Source organism: Cheilinus undulatus, linkage group 20, assembly GCF_018320785.1.
Source record: "Cheilinus undulatus linkage group 20, ASM1832078v1, whole genome shotgun sequence".
Taxonomy (NCBI): Eukaryota; Metazoa; Chordata; class Actinopteri; order Labriformes; family Labridae; genus Cheilinus; species Cheilinus undulatus.
Genome location: NC_054884.1, coordinates 7063253 through 7083129, shown reverse-complemented (window position 1 = coordinate 7083129; position 19877 = coordinate 7063253). Strand labels below are relative to the sequence as shown.

The 19877-nt window shown below is 39.3% G+C and overlaps 1 protein-coding gene across 1 annotated transcript; it reads left to right on the top strand.

Moving 5' to 3' along the window:
- The first annotated feature begins 4373 nt into the window (after positions 1–4373).
- rac3b (Rac family small GTPase 3b) lies at positions 4374–19711 on the top strand. The gene is made up of 6 exons (XM_041815041.1): positions 4374–4505; positions 11280–11351; positions 11648–11765; positions 14451–14513; positions 15049–15208; positions 17858–19711. Exons 1-6 carry the CDS (start codon positions 4471–4473, stop codon positions 17986–17988), a joined length of 579 nt encoding a protein of 192 aa, XP_041670975.1. The 5' UTR covers positions 4374–4470; the 3' UTR covers positions 17989–19711.
- The last annotated feature ends 166 nt before the right edge of the window (positions 19712–19877 follow it).

The following is a 19877-nucleotide window of genomic DNA, read 5'->3' as shown; positions in this document are numbered from 1 at the left end:
TTTTTGTGGAAGAGATCTGAAGAAATTTACTGTTTTTATGAACTTATTAAAAACAGTTTTTGTTCTCCAAGTTAACAAGATAAAGACACTTTTATGTTGAGAAAGCTGGGTAAAATCTAATATATGGTTCCACGTCTGCTTAGAGCCTCTGCTGTATCATTAATCTTGCAATGCTGACAATGGATTGGTCAGACGCCATGTCTGTCATCAGGTGGATCAGTCCTCCAAAGCTGCAAGCTGAAACGTTTGTTCCTGGTCATGACTGGACCAATCAGCATCATTTGAGAAGAAAAGCAATGTCTGCAGGTATGATTTAGTTGATCTGCAAGCCTGTAAACATTGGCAGCCAGTGAAGAGATTAGTGTTTATGCAGCTGCAGGGACAGTTTTTTGGAAGTGTAATACTTTCTCTGAAAAAAAAAAGAACAAAATGCAGCACAGATGGCTTTATGCCAGGCTATTCAATCGTCAGCCCTGTGGCCAGGTCAGGCCCTACTGGTCATTTTAGTGGCCCTAAGACTACTAATGCTTAAAAATACATGCACACAATTAAAGGAATAAATGAAATTTTAAATGATCATCAGTCACATTAACCCCCAATTTGTTTGTACACCCCAAACACTGGCTACAGGTTGTTGCCTACATGGATATTGAAAGCGTTTACCTGCAGGGGGATATTATGACATTTTAAACATGTTTTGTCTGATTTTGAGCTCAGCTGTGGGCTGCAGAAGCTCTGGTTAAGTCTACCAGGATATCAGACAGGGATGTCCAAACTATAGCCCAGGGGCAAAATGCAGTCTGCGGTCCAATTTTCATTGGCCTGCAGAGATTTTTAAAACTGAAATAAAATATGGCCTACATCAGCACACCAAGCTTTTGCTTGGTTGTATTGAAAGTCTCAATTTTAGTACTAGGCAGTCAGAGAAAAGCTGAGCACCCTGAAGGACACCTATGAAAAAGTGATGCATAACTTTCAGAAAGTAATATCATTCTTAATTGTTTCATTGATAAAATCCCGGCAGAAGTCTAAACACAAATATTCTTCCAAGAAGACCATATAAGTCAGTGGTTTTCAGCAGGTGGGTCAAGATCCAAAAGTGAGTCAGAATTGGTTAACCTGACACACCAGTTAGACTGTTTCATATATCCATTGCATAAATAAATTTCACATTTATCTTGGAAAGCTCCAATAGAAAGTGTGTTGGAAGGGCAGAACTTTTCAAAAAATTCTTGGAAGGTGATTGGGCGAACGTTCTGTCCATCACACTAATGACAGGCCAATCAGAACGACACAACAGAATGGGGTTGTAGGCATTTGCTGCAAAAACAATAGCTCTGTCAAGAAAAGCTTTCAAAGTGGCTCTTTGCTTTTTGTAGTAAAAAAGAAATGTGGTCCAGTTGTGATGAAACTTCTGCTATACTATCGCTACATCTGAACTAAACGCTACACCAGTGTCAGACATTGTTGTCAGCTTTTAGTACAACTAAACCCTGCCTGAAGGTACCGCCTCAGTCTCCTCTTGTGACGCTGATTGGTCTAGCCCATTTTCAGATCTGGCACTGGCAACGGCTCAGATTTGAGCTTTGCAGGATAGATTTACCTGACTACAGACTTGAAATCTGGCCAGTCCAGTGCTTTGCAAGGTTTCAAATGTGTGTCTGATAGAAAAAAATCTTTTTAGTGCTTTTTAAACATGGTTGATCTGTTCTGTCATTTTTTTTTTACTGTCTGAGGCCCAAACTGCAATAGTTTTAATCAAATAAAACTGACTGGCTGAAAGATATCAGAAATCTGGGTTCAGTTTCTCATTAAGGAGGTGTTTGTGGGTCCTGAGTCCAGAGCAGTCGAGAAGCAGCAGTATGAACTACCCAGTAGGTGTTTTGTCATGATTTTAGTTAACAAGTGCAGATCTAATTTTAACAGCCTCGGAGCAGACAAAGCCTTGTTCCCGGGCGCCAGGTGGGGAACAATTCCTCTGGCCACCTGCGCCCCTAATTCCTTCTTACTGAGTTAATTTTAGGAGCGATACAGAAATCAGAACATCAGCATGAAGGAGGAGCTTACACATTTTTAGGATAGCCTGCTCTTCCATGCAAAGACCACATTTCTCTATGTCTTATTTTAAGCAGACACATTGAATAATGGTAACTAAACAAACGACATCTTTCTCTCATATGCTCAGGTCATTGCCAAATAACCTCAATGCTTTTTTGCTCTTCTGTTAAAGGAACAATGTGAATTTGAAATTTGGTTCAATGCATCCTCCCTTTGCGTTATTCACTTGATATAACTGGGGTTAGATGACTTTCTGCACCCTGTAAAGCTTCTGAACATGAGGCAATGGCAAGTTACATAAAGCCTAAAGTTACACAACAGTCTGTTATGGATGATGTCTGCAAGGTTGTTTATTCTCCTGTCAGATTTCAGGTTTTCTCCAGGATCTTGCTCTGCCATTCTGGCTTTTTCTCTTCAGTGCTCCATTGTCACTGTATTCTGCCATCTAGTAGCCTCAGCTGTTGTATAAAACAGCACTTACATAGACTAACTGGCTTCATTTTAGCTGGAGGCTGGTGCATGAACTGTTGTGTTGTAATTCATGGAGAACTGCAGCCCAGGGTGGCATTCTCCCTATTATTAAAAAATCTTCAAAACGACAATTTTTGGTGAAAAAAAGTTACATATTGTTGCTTTAACACAGATTCACCATGCTAAAAAAGAACTGTTATCATCATTAACATGTTAATCTGCAACACTATTCTTCTATTTTTTTGTCCTTCTGGTCTAAAAATGCCTTAATATGAAATATGTGTCAAACTAGGCAAATGCCTCAGTTTAGCTCACAGACTGGAGCACATGTTTTTACCAAAATGTTATCTGCTGTTTTAGAATTTAAATTTAAACATGAATGCTGTCATTGAAAATCCTAAGGGCTGCATTATGTCTTGAGGTAGATATTTGATTGCCTTCTTCTGTTTGTTTCTGTGCTGATGAAGTGTCATTTTTTTCCTCTACATGTGTTTATTTGTGAATTAAATGGTTTTTTCCTACAGCTGTGGTTGATTTTGTGGTAGATCTGGGTTAGTCTTCTTTCTAATAACATTTACAGTATATTCACAGTGTGGTGTGTAGGTGGGGTGGGGATGTATGAGGTCACTGGGTCTTAAAAATACAGCCAAAGATCCTTTATGGTCAAGATGGTTAACCGAAAGCGGAAACCAGCGAAACCTTTGCATTGCTACGCTTCCTGATACAGGCTAATCCAAGGTTAGCAAAACTTTCAGATTTTCATTACATGTGTTTACGAATTTATTTTTTAATTACCTTAATCATTCAGTATCCTTTTTATTTCTGATTTTTTTTCTTTGATAAATTAGAAATCAAGACAAAGACTAGCTAACTTTACTGTCAACACGTCTTTTTTCTCGACATTACAACCAAATTTTTGACGTTTGACGTGCTTCTTTATTTTACATTTTGATTTTTTTTCCCTCAATATTTTGAATTTATTATTGACAATAAGACTATTTCTCAAAAGTTTGACTTCGACATTGACCTTACAGTTTTTTTGACAATTCGTCTTTTTCAACATTTCAGTTTTGATAATTGACAAAACGTCTTTATTTCTCCGATTTTATTTTATTTTGTCTACATTTTTCTTTTTTACTTGGCATTTTGAATTTTTCCTCAATGTTTCAATCGTATTATGGACGAAACGACTGTATTTCGCAAATTTTTCGACTTCAATACTGGCTTTACAACTGTTTTTTTTTTTTTTACATCTAGACTTTTCCCTCGCTATTTCAATTTTAATATTCATAATACAACTTTTTTTTTTATCGACACTGCGGCTTTATTTTTGACATTCCTACTTTTTTTTACTTGTTATTTTGACTCTTTCCTCAATATTTTAACTGTATTATTGACATTACGAGTTTATTTTGGACATTTCTTCTTTTTCCTGGATGGACTTTTTGCTCAACATCTGTGTACTGTATTACTGACATAACGACTTTATTCTTTAATTTTGACTTGGAAATCGAATTTATTACTTTTTTCTTCAAGGACACACCGAAAAACTTTCCTTATTTCTCTCGTCTGCTCCGGCGCTTTTCCTCTTCCGTTGAAAAGACTCACCTCTTATCTCGCTAAATCCAACACGGGGTTAGAGGAAAGGTCTGAAATTACGATAGAGTTCCATAAAGACCATCCATGTGTGACTTATCGATCTAAAACGTAGAGAAAAAGAGTTTAAGCGAAGACGGAAGTATAGGAGGGTGACTCCTCTTTTCCCCTGCCCGGACTCTGTCTCTTTAAATACACTCGGCCGTTTCCGTCATCGCTCGGCGCTGCTCGTCCTCGACCCCTTTCACTGCGGCTCCATCGCCGAGCGGACTGGCCCGCTGCTCTCATCCGAGACCTCAGCGCTGACTGTCGGATCTACTGAAGCACCGTCCAGCTCCGGTCCAAATGCAGGCGATCAAATGTGTGGTGGTGGGCGACGGGTAAGAGACCCCAAACTAAGACACACGTCCGGTTTTTACAGGGATTCAGAGGAGAGTCCACGGATGGATGGATGATGGGAGGATGCTATGTAGGAAAATGGGCTGGGGCTCACCGATATGTCGCTCGCCCTGCTTTTCTATCGCCTTTCCCCCCGTGCAGACGCTAGATTTCCTCTACTATCTCCTTTATGACCGCATGTATCGCACCGGAGCATCCCTCCGTGCATCCCGGGATGCTATCCGCGGACACCTCCACGCCTCGTAGGCCAGTGGAGGCAGGCTGAAGTGCTGATGCACGCTGAGGAATTTGTGGCCCTGTCAGTGGCAAACAGGCCCCGCTGCCCTAGTTCTGCTCACACAGTGTCTTTCTTACTGCAACCAGACCTCTTAAGGCTTCATGTGGGCTGAAATAAGATGCAGGTGTGGGTTTTTAGATCATGAAATCATCGCTGGGTGTAGATTAAAACCATTCCAGTCACGTCTGTGCAGAGATGCATTGAAATCAGGCTCTATAGTGAAGTCAGACTTCTACATCTTAATGCACAAGGAAGCTAAACTACTACTACAGCTGGACTTTGATTAATGTAGAAGCTCTATAAAGTTTGTATTTTTCATAAGGCCAATTGTTTTAAAAATCCTTATCACTAGGGATGCATGAAGTAGGATTTCTGCTGATATCTGAGATGCAGATATTTACCAATTCATGTAAGCCGATAGCATTACAGATATAGGCTATAGATGTGTGAGTTGTTGCTTGCAGGTGCATGTGATTGACCGTTCTGCAGCATTTTGAAAGCCTGTCACTTCACACCACTGCAACTGGAGGTAAAGATGCACCGTTTCCATAGCAAAGACTCTCACAGTCACCTTATTTAAAATGATTGGTATTTCTTATGTTACTGTGCAAAAAATCTACAAGAAGGATAGTACTGCACATTGAGTCTTTTTTCAGTGTTTTTTTTTATCATCTTAGTAATGTATGATTCCTAATTCCTTTGTCATCACCATCATAGCATGGTAGCATAATTCCATTGCATGTATAGAAACATAAATGCTTTGTTGGCTCAGTCTTGTTATTACTAGGATATCTGCAGATATCTGCTACGAATAGCTGGTACCGTCATCAGACAGCTTCATTCAAGCTGTGATGGCGCTCTTCAATAAGCTGCACCTGTCTTCCATGATGTTGAAAAATGGACGTGTTGTGTCACAAATCTGTGGCCTGGACTGGATTTAAGTAACCTTGCAAAGCAGATGGATACGCCCATTTCCTTGTTTCTCACTGGCGAATCCATCTTGCAAAGCTCCCATCTGAACCGTTTGGGCCCAGTTAGAAAGTGACAGGACCAATCAGCGACAAGGGGCAGTACTTTTAGGCGCAGCAGAGTCGTGACGTAAACAAGCAGCAGCAAGAGCTGGTGCAGTTATGGAAGAAGGGATTAGCGTGGATGCTGCTAAAGCGCCGGTTTTATCAGAGCTGGACGACATTTCTTTGTTAAAAGTACAAAGAACAGCAGTGAGTTGTTTTCCTTTCAAAAACAACAAAAGTCGAGTACTGACATGTCTACAGTCGCCATGTTTCGTGTTATTCGCCAGTGGCTGCGTAGGTGCAGCTTGATAGTGGCTATGTCACGTTTTGTTGCTCCGATTGGCCCGTAAAGATGTGACAGACAGAACGTTCACCCAATCATACTCTGAGTTTCTTTTCAAAGCCTCTGCCTTTTCTCAAACGTTTCCTATTGAAGCTTTCCCAGATGGATGTGTGAAACACATCCATCTGGCGTGTCAGGTTAGGGTTTAAGGATTGATGATAAAGAAGAAAACTTCAGCTGGCATGGGTCTGCTGGTCCTGCCTAAAACAAATACATTCTAACATATGGGTGATTTTACAGTTGATATAGGTAAGTGTTGCAGCTGATTAAAGACAAATATTTGCAGCAGTATGGACCTTTATTGACAGCTAATACAGGCCAAAATTGACACCTGATATAAGCAGATATTTAAAGCCTAATATTGACCAATACTACTGCCAACATAGGTCAAAATTTACAGTTGATATACACCAATACTTAGAGCTGACAGAGACTAATATTTGTAGCTGATATAATTCAATATTAACAGCCAGTAAAGCCGATATTTAAAGTGGATATAGACCAATATTTTCCCCAGATAAAGAGTGATATTTGTAGCTTATATACACGCATTCTTGGTGCAGAGTAGACCAGTATTTTCCACTGACATATGCTGATATTTACACCTGATATGGACAAATATTTGCAGCTGATTTTGGCTGATATTTACATCTGATAAAGGCTGATATACACAGATAATAAAGGCAGTTGTTTGCAGCAATATACACCAACATATACACCAGATTTAGAATGATAATTACAGTTGATACAGACCAATATTTATAGAAAATTTTACACCATATATAAGCCAATATTTAGAGCCTATGTAGACCAACATTAACAGCCAACATAGGCCAAAATTGACAGTTGATACACCAATACTGAGAGCTGACATAGGCTGGTATTTGCAGCTGATACAAGCTGATATTTAAAGTGGATTTATACTGATATTTACAGCTGATATAAGCTGATAATTACAGCCAATATAGATCTATATTTACAGCATGAGGGGCAATATAAAACAGCATTGACAGCTTATATAAGTAAATTGTTACAGCCAACATATTCAGCCAAAATTAGAGCAGGTTCAGGTGCATTTATAGCCGATATAGATCAATACTTACAGCTGATTTTAAGCCAGTATAGACTGATATTTACAGCAAATATAGGTGGACATATACTGCTAATATATACCTAAATTTATATAATCGTAAATACTGACAGAAATTATCCGCTCATATTGATAACTAACTTTTTAACTAATATCTGCAGATACCATTATCATGTTTATAATATTGTTATTTCCTTGTTTTAAGTTGCACTTGAGGTCTCCTACCATGACTAATTCAGATATCCACAGTTTAAAAGAGGTGGGTACTTGCCACATGCAAATGGCAACTGTTTGAAGGCAACCTTCAGCATCTAGGCAATGACCATTCCAATACATAGGCTCAAATCCCTCAACATGCAGTCAACGAGTTTGTTGATTTATGCATGCTGCAATGGAAAAATTCCTAATGTAAGAGTTGGAGGTTAAAGAGTTTTAATGTCTTTAAACTTTCCTCTATAAACCTTTGGGACTAAAACTTGATTTATACTTCTGCTCCAAACGGCATGGCAAACACCACAGACCCACCTCTTCACCTGAACCCCATGCAGAAGGCCATGCTGGTAGCTGAGGAGCACCTCCTGAAATATGCAACTAAGCATCACACCGATGTAGACAGCAAGCACTGTGATTGATCTGCTGGGTAGTAATGGTCACTGCCAGTCTCTGTAACGTCTACAGGAATATTGTGTGACTCTAGAGTGAGATAAATGGCTGCCAGTTGTGATACAACTATTTATATCGACTTGACAGGCTCAGCATTCATTGTACAGTAGCTGCAACTAACGACTGATATTTATCAACTCCAGTTTTAACAAAATTCACTCGGCTTCAGTTACAAAAATTTTCTGTCCAAGAACAAGAAGAAAAAATGGCAGCATGACTGGGAACTGGCATAAATGTTGCACTGCTGAGTCGTGTTTGGGTTTAGTATTACAGAGCTACACACACTCACCACACACAAGTGTAGCTGTTCGGGTTAGGTAGCACAGCTATAGTGTGAATTCAGCTACCACTACCATAAAACTGTTGTTCTTTAATGAAAAGTTGCGTACAGTATGTTGAAAAGTCAACAGCACTAGGGGTGTGACAAAATATCTATTTAGGAGGCGGACTCATGTGCTTGAGAAACAGAAGTTATTTTTTTTACATTCTTTATTGGCTTCACTTTTAAACACCTTTGTTGCATATCTATTTTTTATCTTTTATGCTCAAGCCTTTCATCTTCTTTGTTTGGATGCATTTGTAGTAGGGCTGAACTATTTTGGGAAAAAATCTAATTGCGATTTTTTTTCCCCATTATTGCAATTGTGATTTGATATGCGATTATTCCCTAACTTTCTTTTATACCTAAACATGGGCTGAACAATTCTTTAAAAGAATCTAATTTTGAGGATTTTTGACTCGTATTGCAAAGTGGATATGAATTAGTGCATTGAAGGGGTTTCGTCATTCTTATATTTAATACGAAAAAAAGTACAAAAATGAAGAAGGTAGGATTTTTTGTAGACTATACCCAAAAAATGGAATCTGAATGATTGCATGACATGTCATGCATAACATCTGCTTAAAAAAAAAAAGAAAATACAACTGTTAATTTGACACAAATTTCAGGTCAAAGAAATATTGCATCTTTTGCTATTTGAAAATTGCAGGAGGCCATATTGCAATTTAATCTAATTTGCGATGTGCAAGTGTTGCAATTCTGTGTCCCTACATCATTTTTGCCTAACCTTGCAAAGTAGATGGATACGCCCGTTTCTGTGTTTTGTCACTGGCAAATCCATCTTGCAAAACTTGCAAAGGTTAGAAAGTGACAGGACCAATCAGTGACAAGGGGCAGTACTTTGAGACAGGTGCAATTATGGTGGAAGACATTAGCGTGGATGCTGCTAAAGCGTCAGTTTTATCAGAACTTGACGACATTTCTTTGTTAAATTAAGAACAAAGAACAGCAGTGAGTTCTTTTCTTTTGAAAAACGACAAAATTCGTGTACTGACATGTCTACAGTCGCCATGGTTCGCATTATGCAGTTTTATATATCGAGTTTACTCCTTCGGTAGTGGCTACGTCACATGTTTTGTTGCTCTGATTGGCCCGTAAAGATATGGCGGACAGAATGTTCATCCAGTCACCCTCAGAGTTTTTATTCAAAGGCTCTGCCCATCGGTTTTCCAGATGGATCCATCTGGCGTGCCAGGTTAATTTTTGCCACATTTCTTTCAAATGTTCAAATCTGGCTCATTTACTAGAGATTTTCATTTTTATTAGTAGAAAAACAAAGCAAAACTTTTGATGATATAATAAGGTAAAAAAAAAAAAAGGTAATGCTCTAATTATGGAATCTAATTGCAAAGCTGTTATTCATAAATACTGACAGCCCCAGTAAAGACAGTACAAATTACACAATAAACATAAGAAGAAGCAGTTTACCAACAGTTTAAATAACAGTTTCCAGAGGAAAATCTCTTAGCTTAATGTGGCTATTGAAAAAGCAACAAAATATGAACTCTAGAAAAGTGTCAAAGCTGCCAAATTAACCAGAGATCACTGGACCTCGGTTTGTAATTTTGTACATGCGCTCCTGCATGTTTCTGTGTGTATTTGACAGAATGAGCTCTCCTACCTTTTAGACCACACTAGTATAGCAGTGCAGCACTTCTTCAGATAATACATCTGAAGTCAGCATCATGAAATACTCTTCAATTTCATTTGATTTACATTCCCAATTCCAAAAAGGTTGGCGCATTGTGTAAAATGTAAATAAAAACAGAATTCAATGATTGTCAAGTCACAGAAATCCATATTTTATTTTACAATAGAACATAAACAACATATCAGATAATGAAGCAGAGACATTTTACTGTTTCATGAAAAAAATAAAATAAAATCTTGAAGTTGAGGGCAGCATTGCATCTCTAAAAAGTAGGGACAAGTCAACAAAAGGCTGGAAAAGTAAGAGGTAATGATTAAAAATAGCTAGAGGAGACTTTTGCAACTAATTAGGCTAATTGGCAACAGAAGTAAAGATGGGCAGAGGTTCACTATTCTGTGAAAAACTGTGGAACAATTTCAGAAAAATGTTCCTCAACGTAAAATTGCTAAGACTTTGAAAATCTCACCATCTACAGTCCATGATATCAAAAGATTCAGAGAATCTGGAGGAATCTCTGTGCACATGGGACAGGGCTGATTGTAAATACTGGATGTGTGGAATATTGGATTCTGTTTTTATTTACATTTAACACAGTGTCCCAATTTTTCTGAAATTGGAGTTATACTTATCAAGTTAATGTGAAGGAGTTCTTCTCATTTTCACTATGCAATGTTTTGAAATGCAAACAACAGGATTTCAAGCATGATTGAAGTGTGATTAATTGGATAAACTGTTATAATTCAGAGATTAATGGTGATAAAAACAGCTGATCGTTTAACGGGCTCACATTTTAAAGGCTGACATACTTTCATTATCCTCCGTCTGTTCCCCTATTTCTCTCAGTCTGTTTCATCCCAGCCAATGAAACTCCCTCGCTGACCTCAAATCAGCCTAATGGGTCCCTCACACATATTGGCACAGAGTGTCACTGCCATTCGTGGTGTCCATGGAAACATGCACACAAAATTGCTCATTGCCTCATGCATGAGCACACAGCCAATACCCATCCATGCCACCACCTATCACTGTGGCACCCTCCAGCTTTTGTTAGCACAGTGCAGGACCAGCACCGGGGGGGGGGGGGGGTTGTGTGTGCTCTGTGAGGGCCGAAGAGGTAGGACCGGGCCACGGCATGTGAGAGTGTGGGGGAGGGTGGGGGGTATCATAGTGGGGATACTGTGTCCCTCAGGCAACATGAATGTAGGCCAGTGTGTGTGTGGCGGCACAGTGAATGGGACGAGCAGCCTGCTTTTAACTCACACGGGTATCCATGAATACACAGCCACACTCAAACTGTGCACAAATAGTTCCTGAACATGACTGTTGAGCTGTTATAAATGATGTATCCTCAGCTCTTCCTCCTCCTCTTCCTCCTCAGGGCTGTGGGTAAGACCTGTCTGCTGATCAGCTACACCACCAATGCCTTCCCTGGTGAATACATCCCCACCGTGTGAGTAACAACATTGCACATGCTCATACAGCTGTCAGTCCTCACTTGTTATAGGAAAATAACGGATATGAGGTTTATTGCTGCACAAATAAATGACATCAACCTATCAGTGTGATTTTGTATGATTTTATCCTGTAGCAGCTCGTATTTTCAATGTAAAGTCACATTTTTGCATTGCAATTAATAGAACTGAAAATTACAATGTAGTATTTGGACTACATTAAAGAAGAAAAGGCGTGTATTCTGCCTCTTTTACATTTCAAATGTCACTGAGTTCAGTATTTGTCTCCCTGCAGCTTTGACAACTACTCTGCCAATGTGATGGTGGATGGGAAACCAGTGAACCTGGGCCTTTGGGATACAGCAGGACAGGAGGACTACGACAGGCTCCGACCACTGTCTTACCCACAGACGGTATACGCACTCTTTCCTCCAAAAACACAGACAGATGCTCAGCTCTGTCTGAAGACTCAAAAACATTTAAACCTGAACAAAAAGCTGCTTCTGTTCTCAGCCAAAATGTATTCTACTGAACGGACTGATTTAACAAAATCATAATAATAACAAATTAAACAGCCAGCAAGTATGTAGCTTTAGGCATGCATGCTATGAAACCTTTTTTCTCTTATTTTTACCTTCTTACTTTATATTTCATCTCAGTTTTGCAGTACTGAGTTTAAATGTAATTTTTACAAATTTAAGTTAATAGATGTAAGCTATTAAGGGAAAATTTTATGGTGCATCTCCGCCAAGTGTCCCAGTTCAGTTCAGTTCAATATGGTACACAATTATTTACATTTCCACTGTCAAAAATAGTGAAAGGAACAAAATCGCAGACCCATACCATCCTACTTTTTGGCACCCCTCTGTTGTGGTACTCAGCATGCCTATCTAACACCAAAGGGTCGAGCTAGACTCACTGCAGCTTGTTGAGTGGACGAAAAAGCTGCAACAATGGACTGACACAAAATCTGCAATTTGGGGTTAACCTGTGAATTTTTAGGAGTGATTTAAAGGTTGATTTTGTTTCTTTGTAAATAATGTCAGCATGTTGCACCTCCTTGTGATTGAGCTCAGAGGTGCAGACTTTCTTAGGGATCACTGAGAAATAAATGCACAGGGAACTCAGCAAGTGTCCCCACTTGTCTCAGAATGAATGACTGCTCAGGGGTTTAATGTAGATGCATGCAGTACATGTAAAAGTGTTCACCCCTTTCGATGTTTTAGCCTTTTATTGATTTTAAACCAATCATGGCCAATATAATTTGGCGTTTTTTTTTTACAAAAAATCTTTAATGTCAAAGTGAAAAAAAATATCTACAAAGTCATGTCAACTAAACAAAAGTATATAATGTCAAATAAGTCATAAATATTCACCCCCTTGAAGTCAGTATTTAGTAGATTCACCTTTGGCTGCAAGCACTGAGTCTGTGTGGGTAGTTCTCAGTCAGGCTTGCACATGTGGCCACTGAAATTTTACTCCATTCTGCTTTGCAGAACTACTCAAGCTCTGTCAGGTTGCACAGGGATCTGGTGTAAACAGCCCTTTTTAAATCCAGCCACTCTATTGGATTGAGGTCTGGGCTTTGACTCAGCCTCTCCAAAACATTCACCTTGTTGTCTTTAAACCACTTCTGTTGTATGCTTCGGGTCATTGTCTTGCTAGAAAAAAATCTTTTCCCAAGTTCTTTTACAGACTGAATAAGATTGTCCTCCAAGATTTTCCTGTATTTTTCTGCATTCATTTTATCCTTTACCTTTACGCGCCTTCCAGGTCCTGCTATCGAGAAGCATCCCCACAGTAAGATGCTGCCACAACTGCGATGGTGTGCAGTGTTTGGCGTCTTGTCTGATAGCCAAAAAGCACCATTTTGGTCTCATCTAACCAAATAACTCCACTTGACCATGGAGTCCCCCACATGCCTTTTGGTGAACTCTAGTCCAGATTGAATCTGAGTTTTTTTCAAGTGTCTTTCTCTTTGCCACTCTCTCATAAAGCTTTGACTGATGAAGAACCTGGCCAACAGTTGTTGTCTGCAGAGTCTCTCCCATCTCGGCTGCTAAAGCTTGTAACTCCTTCAGAGTAGTCATAGGTGTCTTGGTGGCCTCTCTCACCAGTCTCCTTCTTGCATGGTCACTCAGGTTGTGAGGACTGTCTGATCGAGGCAGATTTACATGTGCCATACTCCTTCCATTTCTTGATGATGAATTTTACTGAACTCTGGGGATGCTCGGTGCCTTGGATTTTTTTTTGGCATTCATCCCCTGACTTTCAGTAAACTTTTTCTCTGAGTTGCTTGAAGTGTTCTTTTGTCTTCATGGTGTAATGGTAGCCATGAATACTGATTAACCAGTGACTGGACCTTCCAGACACAGGTGTCTTTACACTCAGTCACTTGAGACTAATTCAGTTCACTCAGGTGATCCCCATTTCACTAGTTGTGAGACTGCTGGCGCCAACTGTCTGGACCTCTGTTGAATTAGGTCACTTTAAAGGGGATGAATATTTATGCAGTCACTATTTTACATCACAAATTTTTGTTTAATTGACGGGGGTTTTTTGTCTGTTTTTCTTTTTTGGTCAAAAAAGCCATATTATATTGACCATGATTGATTTATGAAACCAGTAAGGGTAAAGCATCCAAGGGGGCCACTGTCACCTAGCTTACATCCTAGCTTACTTACCCAGTAATGGTTCTGCTTGAAGTGAAAATCCAAAGAAGATCAGGAGTAACCAAACTGAACTTAACCAAACCAAACCAAACCAGAGTGCTTGGTGGAAATGCACCATTAGTGACAGCTGCCAAAGACCCTGTACCTTCTTTTTTTTTTTTTTAATTTGGCACCAGGTACAACTCTCATTGGTAATTTTTATGGTTTTAGTGCCCTTTAGGTCACAGCTCATTTGGTAGAGTCCCTGTAACTTCAACAAATTGCATGTAAACATACTGGCTGCCAGCTAAATAAATCTTAGAATAATAGCTCTATGAAGAAGTGTTTGTCTCTGAAACTGTAGATGCAAACCGCAAACGCACACGCGCACGCCAGCAAACACGTAGATCTGGATCTCAACTAGCCATCTCTCTGGTTCTCTCCCAGGATGTGTTCTTGATATGCTTCTCCCTGGTCAGTCCGGCCTCCTTTGAGAACGTCCGAGCTAAGGTCAGTACGCTGACTGACCACCTCCCCTTTACCCCCCCTTCCCCCTCCACGCCGAATCTGACCACACGGAGGCACATCTTTTGCTCCACCTGGCTTATCACAGCACCAACCTGAACCTTTCTGACCTCGACTTAGAACAGTCTGGAGTTAAACTGACCCCCGTGATGGGCGCCAGTACGGAGACGCGTTGTGAGGCGAGGTCTGAATGAATCAAAGGCTCTGCAGAGGGAGGGCGACGGCCGCTGGGGTTTGGTCTGCTGAGGGTCATGAGACGCTCACAGATGAAACCACACTGTTGAAGGTCTGACATCGCTCTGCAGAGTCTGAAGGGGATTCTCTCTCCATGTCATGTGACCGGGGGTTTCTATGCCTCAGGATGTCGTGGTTTCATTGAACTGTGTTTCCATTCACACAGATCTGTTCAAATCTCTTTCTCAGTGTGTTGAATCTGGCTAACTGCTCTCCTTCTCCTCTCTCACTGACTGTCCGTTGTTGATGCATACGTTCATGTCTGTTTGTGTCCGCGGTGCCTTAGTGGTACCCCGAGGTGAGACACCACTGCCCCAACACACCCATCATCCTGGTGGGCACCAAGCTGGACCTGCGGGATGACAAGGACACCATCGAGAGGCTGAGAGACAAGAAGCTGTCCCCCATCACCTACCCGCAGGGCCTGGCCATGGCCAGAGAGATTGGTGAGACCGTGTAGGCCAAATGCACCGACAGGTGGAGGGGGAGGAGGTTTCAAATGCTCTAACAAATCCAAAAAGCTCTTCATGTCAAACATTGTGCAGCAGTTGCCTACACAGGATTCCTGCAGATCCTTAAAAAGTCTCAAATTACCAATCCAACAAAGAGTTAAACCATTTCAACCTGTATTTAATAGAATATAGCCCTAGGACAAGTTATGCAATGCTTAAACTGATCATATGTTGTGTTTTTTTTATCTGCACACATTCTGAACTTGTTGCCTGCAACATGTTTCAAAAAAATTGGTACAGGTGCCTGTATAGCATCATGTTCCATTTCCCTTTCTTCTAACAACACTGTAAGTGGCTGGAAACTGAAGACATTAATTGTTGAAGTGTTGAAAGTGGAAATCTTTCCCAATTTTGCTTGATGTTCATCTTCAGTTGCTGAGCAGTGCAGAGTTTTGTCATATTTAGTGGCTCATAATGCTCCATAAATTTCAACAGTAGACATTGTTAATTTTGTTGACTAGAACTATGATGAAAAATGTTTGACTACCTTTGTTCCATGAAGAAGACAAGACTAAGACTCGCTTAGAAAAGATCTTTAATGGAAAAAACACTGATGAAATAAAAGTAGTGCTGTTACTCGATTAAAAAGATAATCAAGTAAATCACATCACTACTCTGTTATTATTCAAAATTAATCACAGCATTTTTTTATAGTTTAAGTATATTTATACGTTTTTAGATTTTTAAAGGTTGTTATTGTCAAGAGTTTCTTTAGTTTGGTGGAAAGACAAAATAAGGGTAGACAAAAAAGACAAAATATAAACACATTCACACTCTATTGAAGTTTCTTATAAAAAACTAAATTTTGCCATTTTTATGTGACATTTGAACACATCATAACATATAGAATACAGTCGTCTAATTTACTGAGATTTCCTGAACGCATCATATTTTCCGTCTTCAGCTCGTAAAGTTTGCTAATTAACTTTGATTTTTCCAATTCCACCGCAGATTTCTACACTGGATTAATATTGTTAACAAACAGAGCTTGCTCAAAGTTTTGGAGCACTTTCCAGCATTTATCTGAGCAGCTGAAGAAGAAAACTGTCCTGAAGCAGCTGAAGCAGGGGTGTCAAACTCAATCATAGCAGGGGCTGGATTCTGCATTCATGTCTAACCTGAGGGTCTAACAGGGTCGCCTTTTTAACCATAAACTGCCAACCTCGTTTTAGCGGTGATAAAATGTGAGAAAAACAAAAACAAAAAAAACAAAAAAAAACAAAAAAAACAAACAAACATAAGATTAAATGCTCATAATCTGAGAAAAATAGTTTATTAGTTCAAAATGGTCAAAACAGGAAATTTGAATAAAAAAATGTTTTTAAAGGCAAATATATTAGAAAGAAAGTCAAAATTATGAGTTCAAAAGGTCAAAATATGAACCAGAATTTGTAATCATGAAATTAAAAGTCAAAATATGATTCACATATTTAAATGGTGAGTTTTAAAGGTCAAACTATGAGATTAAAGTCAAAGTTAGGAGTTGAAAATACGAGATGAAATACAAAATAATTAGTTAAAAAGGTAAAAACATGACTTAAAATTTTAAATTATGAATCTAAAAGCTCAAAATATTAAAAATATTATATAAGAAGTCAAAATTATAAGTTGAAATGCTCAAATTACAAAATAAAAACTCAAAATTCCAAGTTTGAGTCCTAATCGTGAGATGCAAAATTTAAAATATGAAATTAAAACACAAATCAATTTCTTTTCCCACATTCCTGACCTGTTATTTAATTATTTTTACTCTTTATTTTTTCAGATTTTATGACTTAACAAGGATATCTTAAATTGTCAAGCATACGTTAACATTTTTAACTGTTTGATGGGCCGGATTTGGCCCCTGGGCCTTGAGTTTGACACCCCTGAGTTGAAGAGAGTAGTATGGCTTGATCCTGTGTTATTAGCATCTTTGCTAACATTAGCAAAGATCTGCTTTGCCTGAAGGTGGTGCTTCAGACTCGTTGTGCTTCGATGTAAAGACAGTTCATCACTGCAGCATGTACACACAGTTTGGTTTTATCTTAACTAACATTCACCAGCTTTTAAAAAAGAAAATTACCGTTAAGCAGACCTGGGTCTGTCTCCTCACTCCCTGCTGGCTGTGTCTGACCCTCTCACCGCTTCACCCCACGTAAACATCTGTGCTGGAGGACTACGGGAGCAAGTTGGGGTCAAACCTAGTCATATGATTGAATTGCGTTATTTTTTTAACATGTTAAGGTTTCAAGATAAATCACAAGCGTTATCGCATTAATGTTAACAGCCCTAGTAATAACCTTTGTTTTATTCTAGTTAAGATTTAAAAAAAAATCTTCTCCATGCAAATGTTAATATTGTTGATGCATTTCAGCAATGATCTCAATGAATCTTCGCTATTAGCTAATAGCAGATAAATCTGAATATCATTTGCAAATCAATGACAAGGGATATTGTGTTTTTAAGACTTGATCCCAGAGGCAATAGGTACAACAGAAAAACAAAAGCACAAAGACAACTAGCTATAAGATGGATGAATTCTGTACGATTATTCTTATGTGTGAAACTGCTCCGTTGCATCATACCCTCCTCCTTCCACAGGGGCAGTGAAGTACCTGGAGTGCTCCGCGCTGACCCAGCGAGGCCTGAAGACGGTATTCGATGAGGCCATCCGAGCCGTACTCTGCCCTCCGCCTGTGAAGAAGAGGGGAAAACGGTGCACCATGTTCTGAGGAGGAAACACTGCGGAAACACGACACTACATCACCATGAACAACAACCACTACTTCTCTGAGAGGATGAGAGAGAAAACTAGTGAGAGTGAGTGTGCACTGCTGAGATTGCTTTCTTTATATTGATGTTTTTTCAAAGCGATATTGGTGACAAGAACCAATACTCAATTGGATTTTTTTACCATTACTGATAGGTCCATAGGTTCCGTGAAAGACATTTACTGTCCACCTACTTTGTACTCATAGAACTACAAGTTGCCATGAGGGCTGACAACAAAGGTTTTATTACTCGTCTTCATACCACAACATCTTGTCTTTCTCAGCCATGCTTGCTTGATTTAATGCAGTGTTGACTACGTAGAAAGTGAACTGTGAAAATCGCCTTCAGGTCTGAAGTTACCCTCAGCTCCTGATCTGTGATCAGCATGTTGAGTCACAAAGTTAGGGCATGTTCACAAATCTGATAGGAATGACAGTAAAAACACAACACACTTCATGCTTTCACTTAAATTTCACAAATACAGCATGATGTATTTAATGGAAATGATGTGATTCATGTACAAGAGATGACAGTGATAGCTGATGTTGAGGGAAATGCAGGATTGAAGCCGATTGTGCCATCCTTTAATCAGTATTAATATTGTACCCACTAAGTAAACTCCTCAGTCAGTATCACATAATCACAGCAGTGCATCATCTTAACCTCAAGTGTGATCTCAAGTCTGAAGAGTCCAGAAGAAGCACAGGAAGTCACATCCCATAATAAAATGCCCATTATTTACAGCACAAATAAACATGTTTACAGCCTGATTCAGAATGCTACGATGAGCACATTCATGTTTTAGTGATTTCAGGCAGCTTAAAGCCTGTGCATTTTAATCAACTTTTGCTTGCCCCATTTGCAAACAAGCAATTCAGGCCTTTTTTATTTGTATGTCCCCGATCACAACAAGGAAAACAACCTGGAAATATCTGAACACGTGATGGGCGGGGGTCAAACCATTGAGGGCTCTCATTAGGATTTTTCTCCAGAAAACAGGACTGTGTCTCTCATAAAAATGTAGATATAAACAGAGAAAACTTAGACAAATAAGATGAATTGCAAAAGAAGACAAAAGGAAACTAAGAAAGTATGTTTCAGTGATTTTTCCACTGGTTTTCTTCCTGGTTGTTTGGAGCATTGAGTGACTATATTTGAGTTACATGAAGTTCAACTAGGGACAATCCCGTTTTTACCCCTTGTAACAGAGTGGTAAGGAGTGAAAACAAGATGCTACTTGATTGCTGTTGCGCATTGCCGATAAATAGCTTCACCATCAGAGACATCAAATGTGGTGGGTCATTAAAGTTTGGGCCATGTCATTCATAGTACCAATCTCCACGTAGCTAAAGATTGCATACATGAGAAAGTCTGTAGTGCCATTTCATAAGTGAACCAGGTGCATGGTGGGAAATTCATCATACACCTTGGTTTCAAGTGTAGTCCTGAAAAATCTTGTCCCAAGGGTGATGTAGCCCTTGGCTTGTAGCTCTAGCACCTGATTCAAAAGAGAATTGGAATGCTCCTTCACCCGATATGGTTGCACAAAGTAAGGGGTAGGGCTAAGGCAGTGATACTCAGTGTGGGGCTCTCTTTTGTGATGATTTGTGGCTCTTTTATGTTTTAATTTGAAACATTATTCCCCCAGAAAACCTGAAATAAAGGAAAACTTTGACCACAGAAATAATATATTGCAAGTCACATTGATCAGTTTTTCCCACACTTATACAGTTGGCTTTAATTGTCAACTTTTAAATTTGTCTGAATATTTCCATTGCCCTAATTTGAAATTTTTGCCACTTTTAATCAATTTTTACTACTTTAAGCCCACTTTTGTCAACTTCTTTTT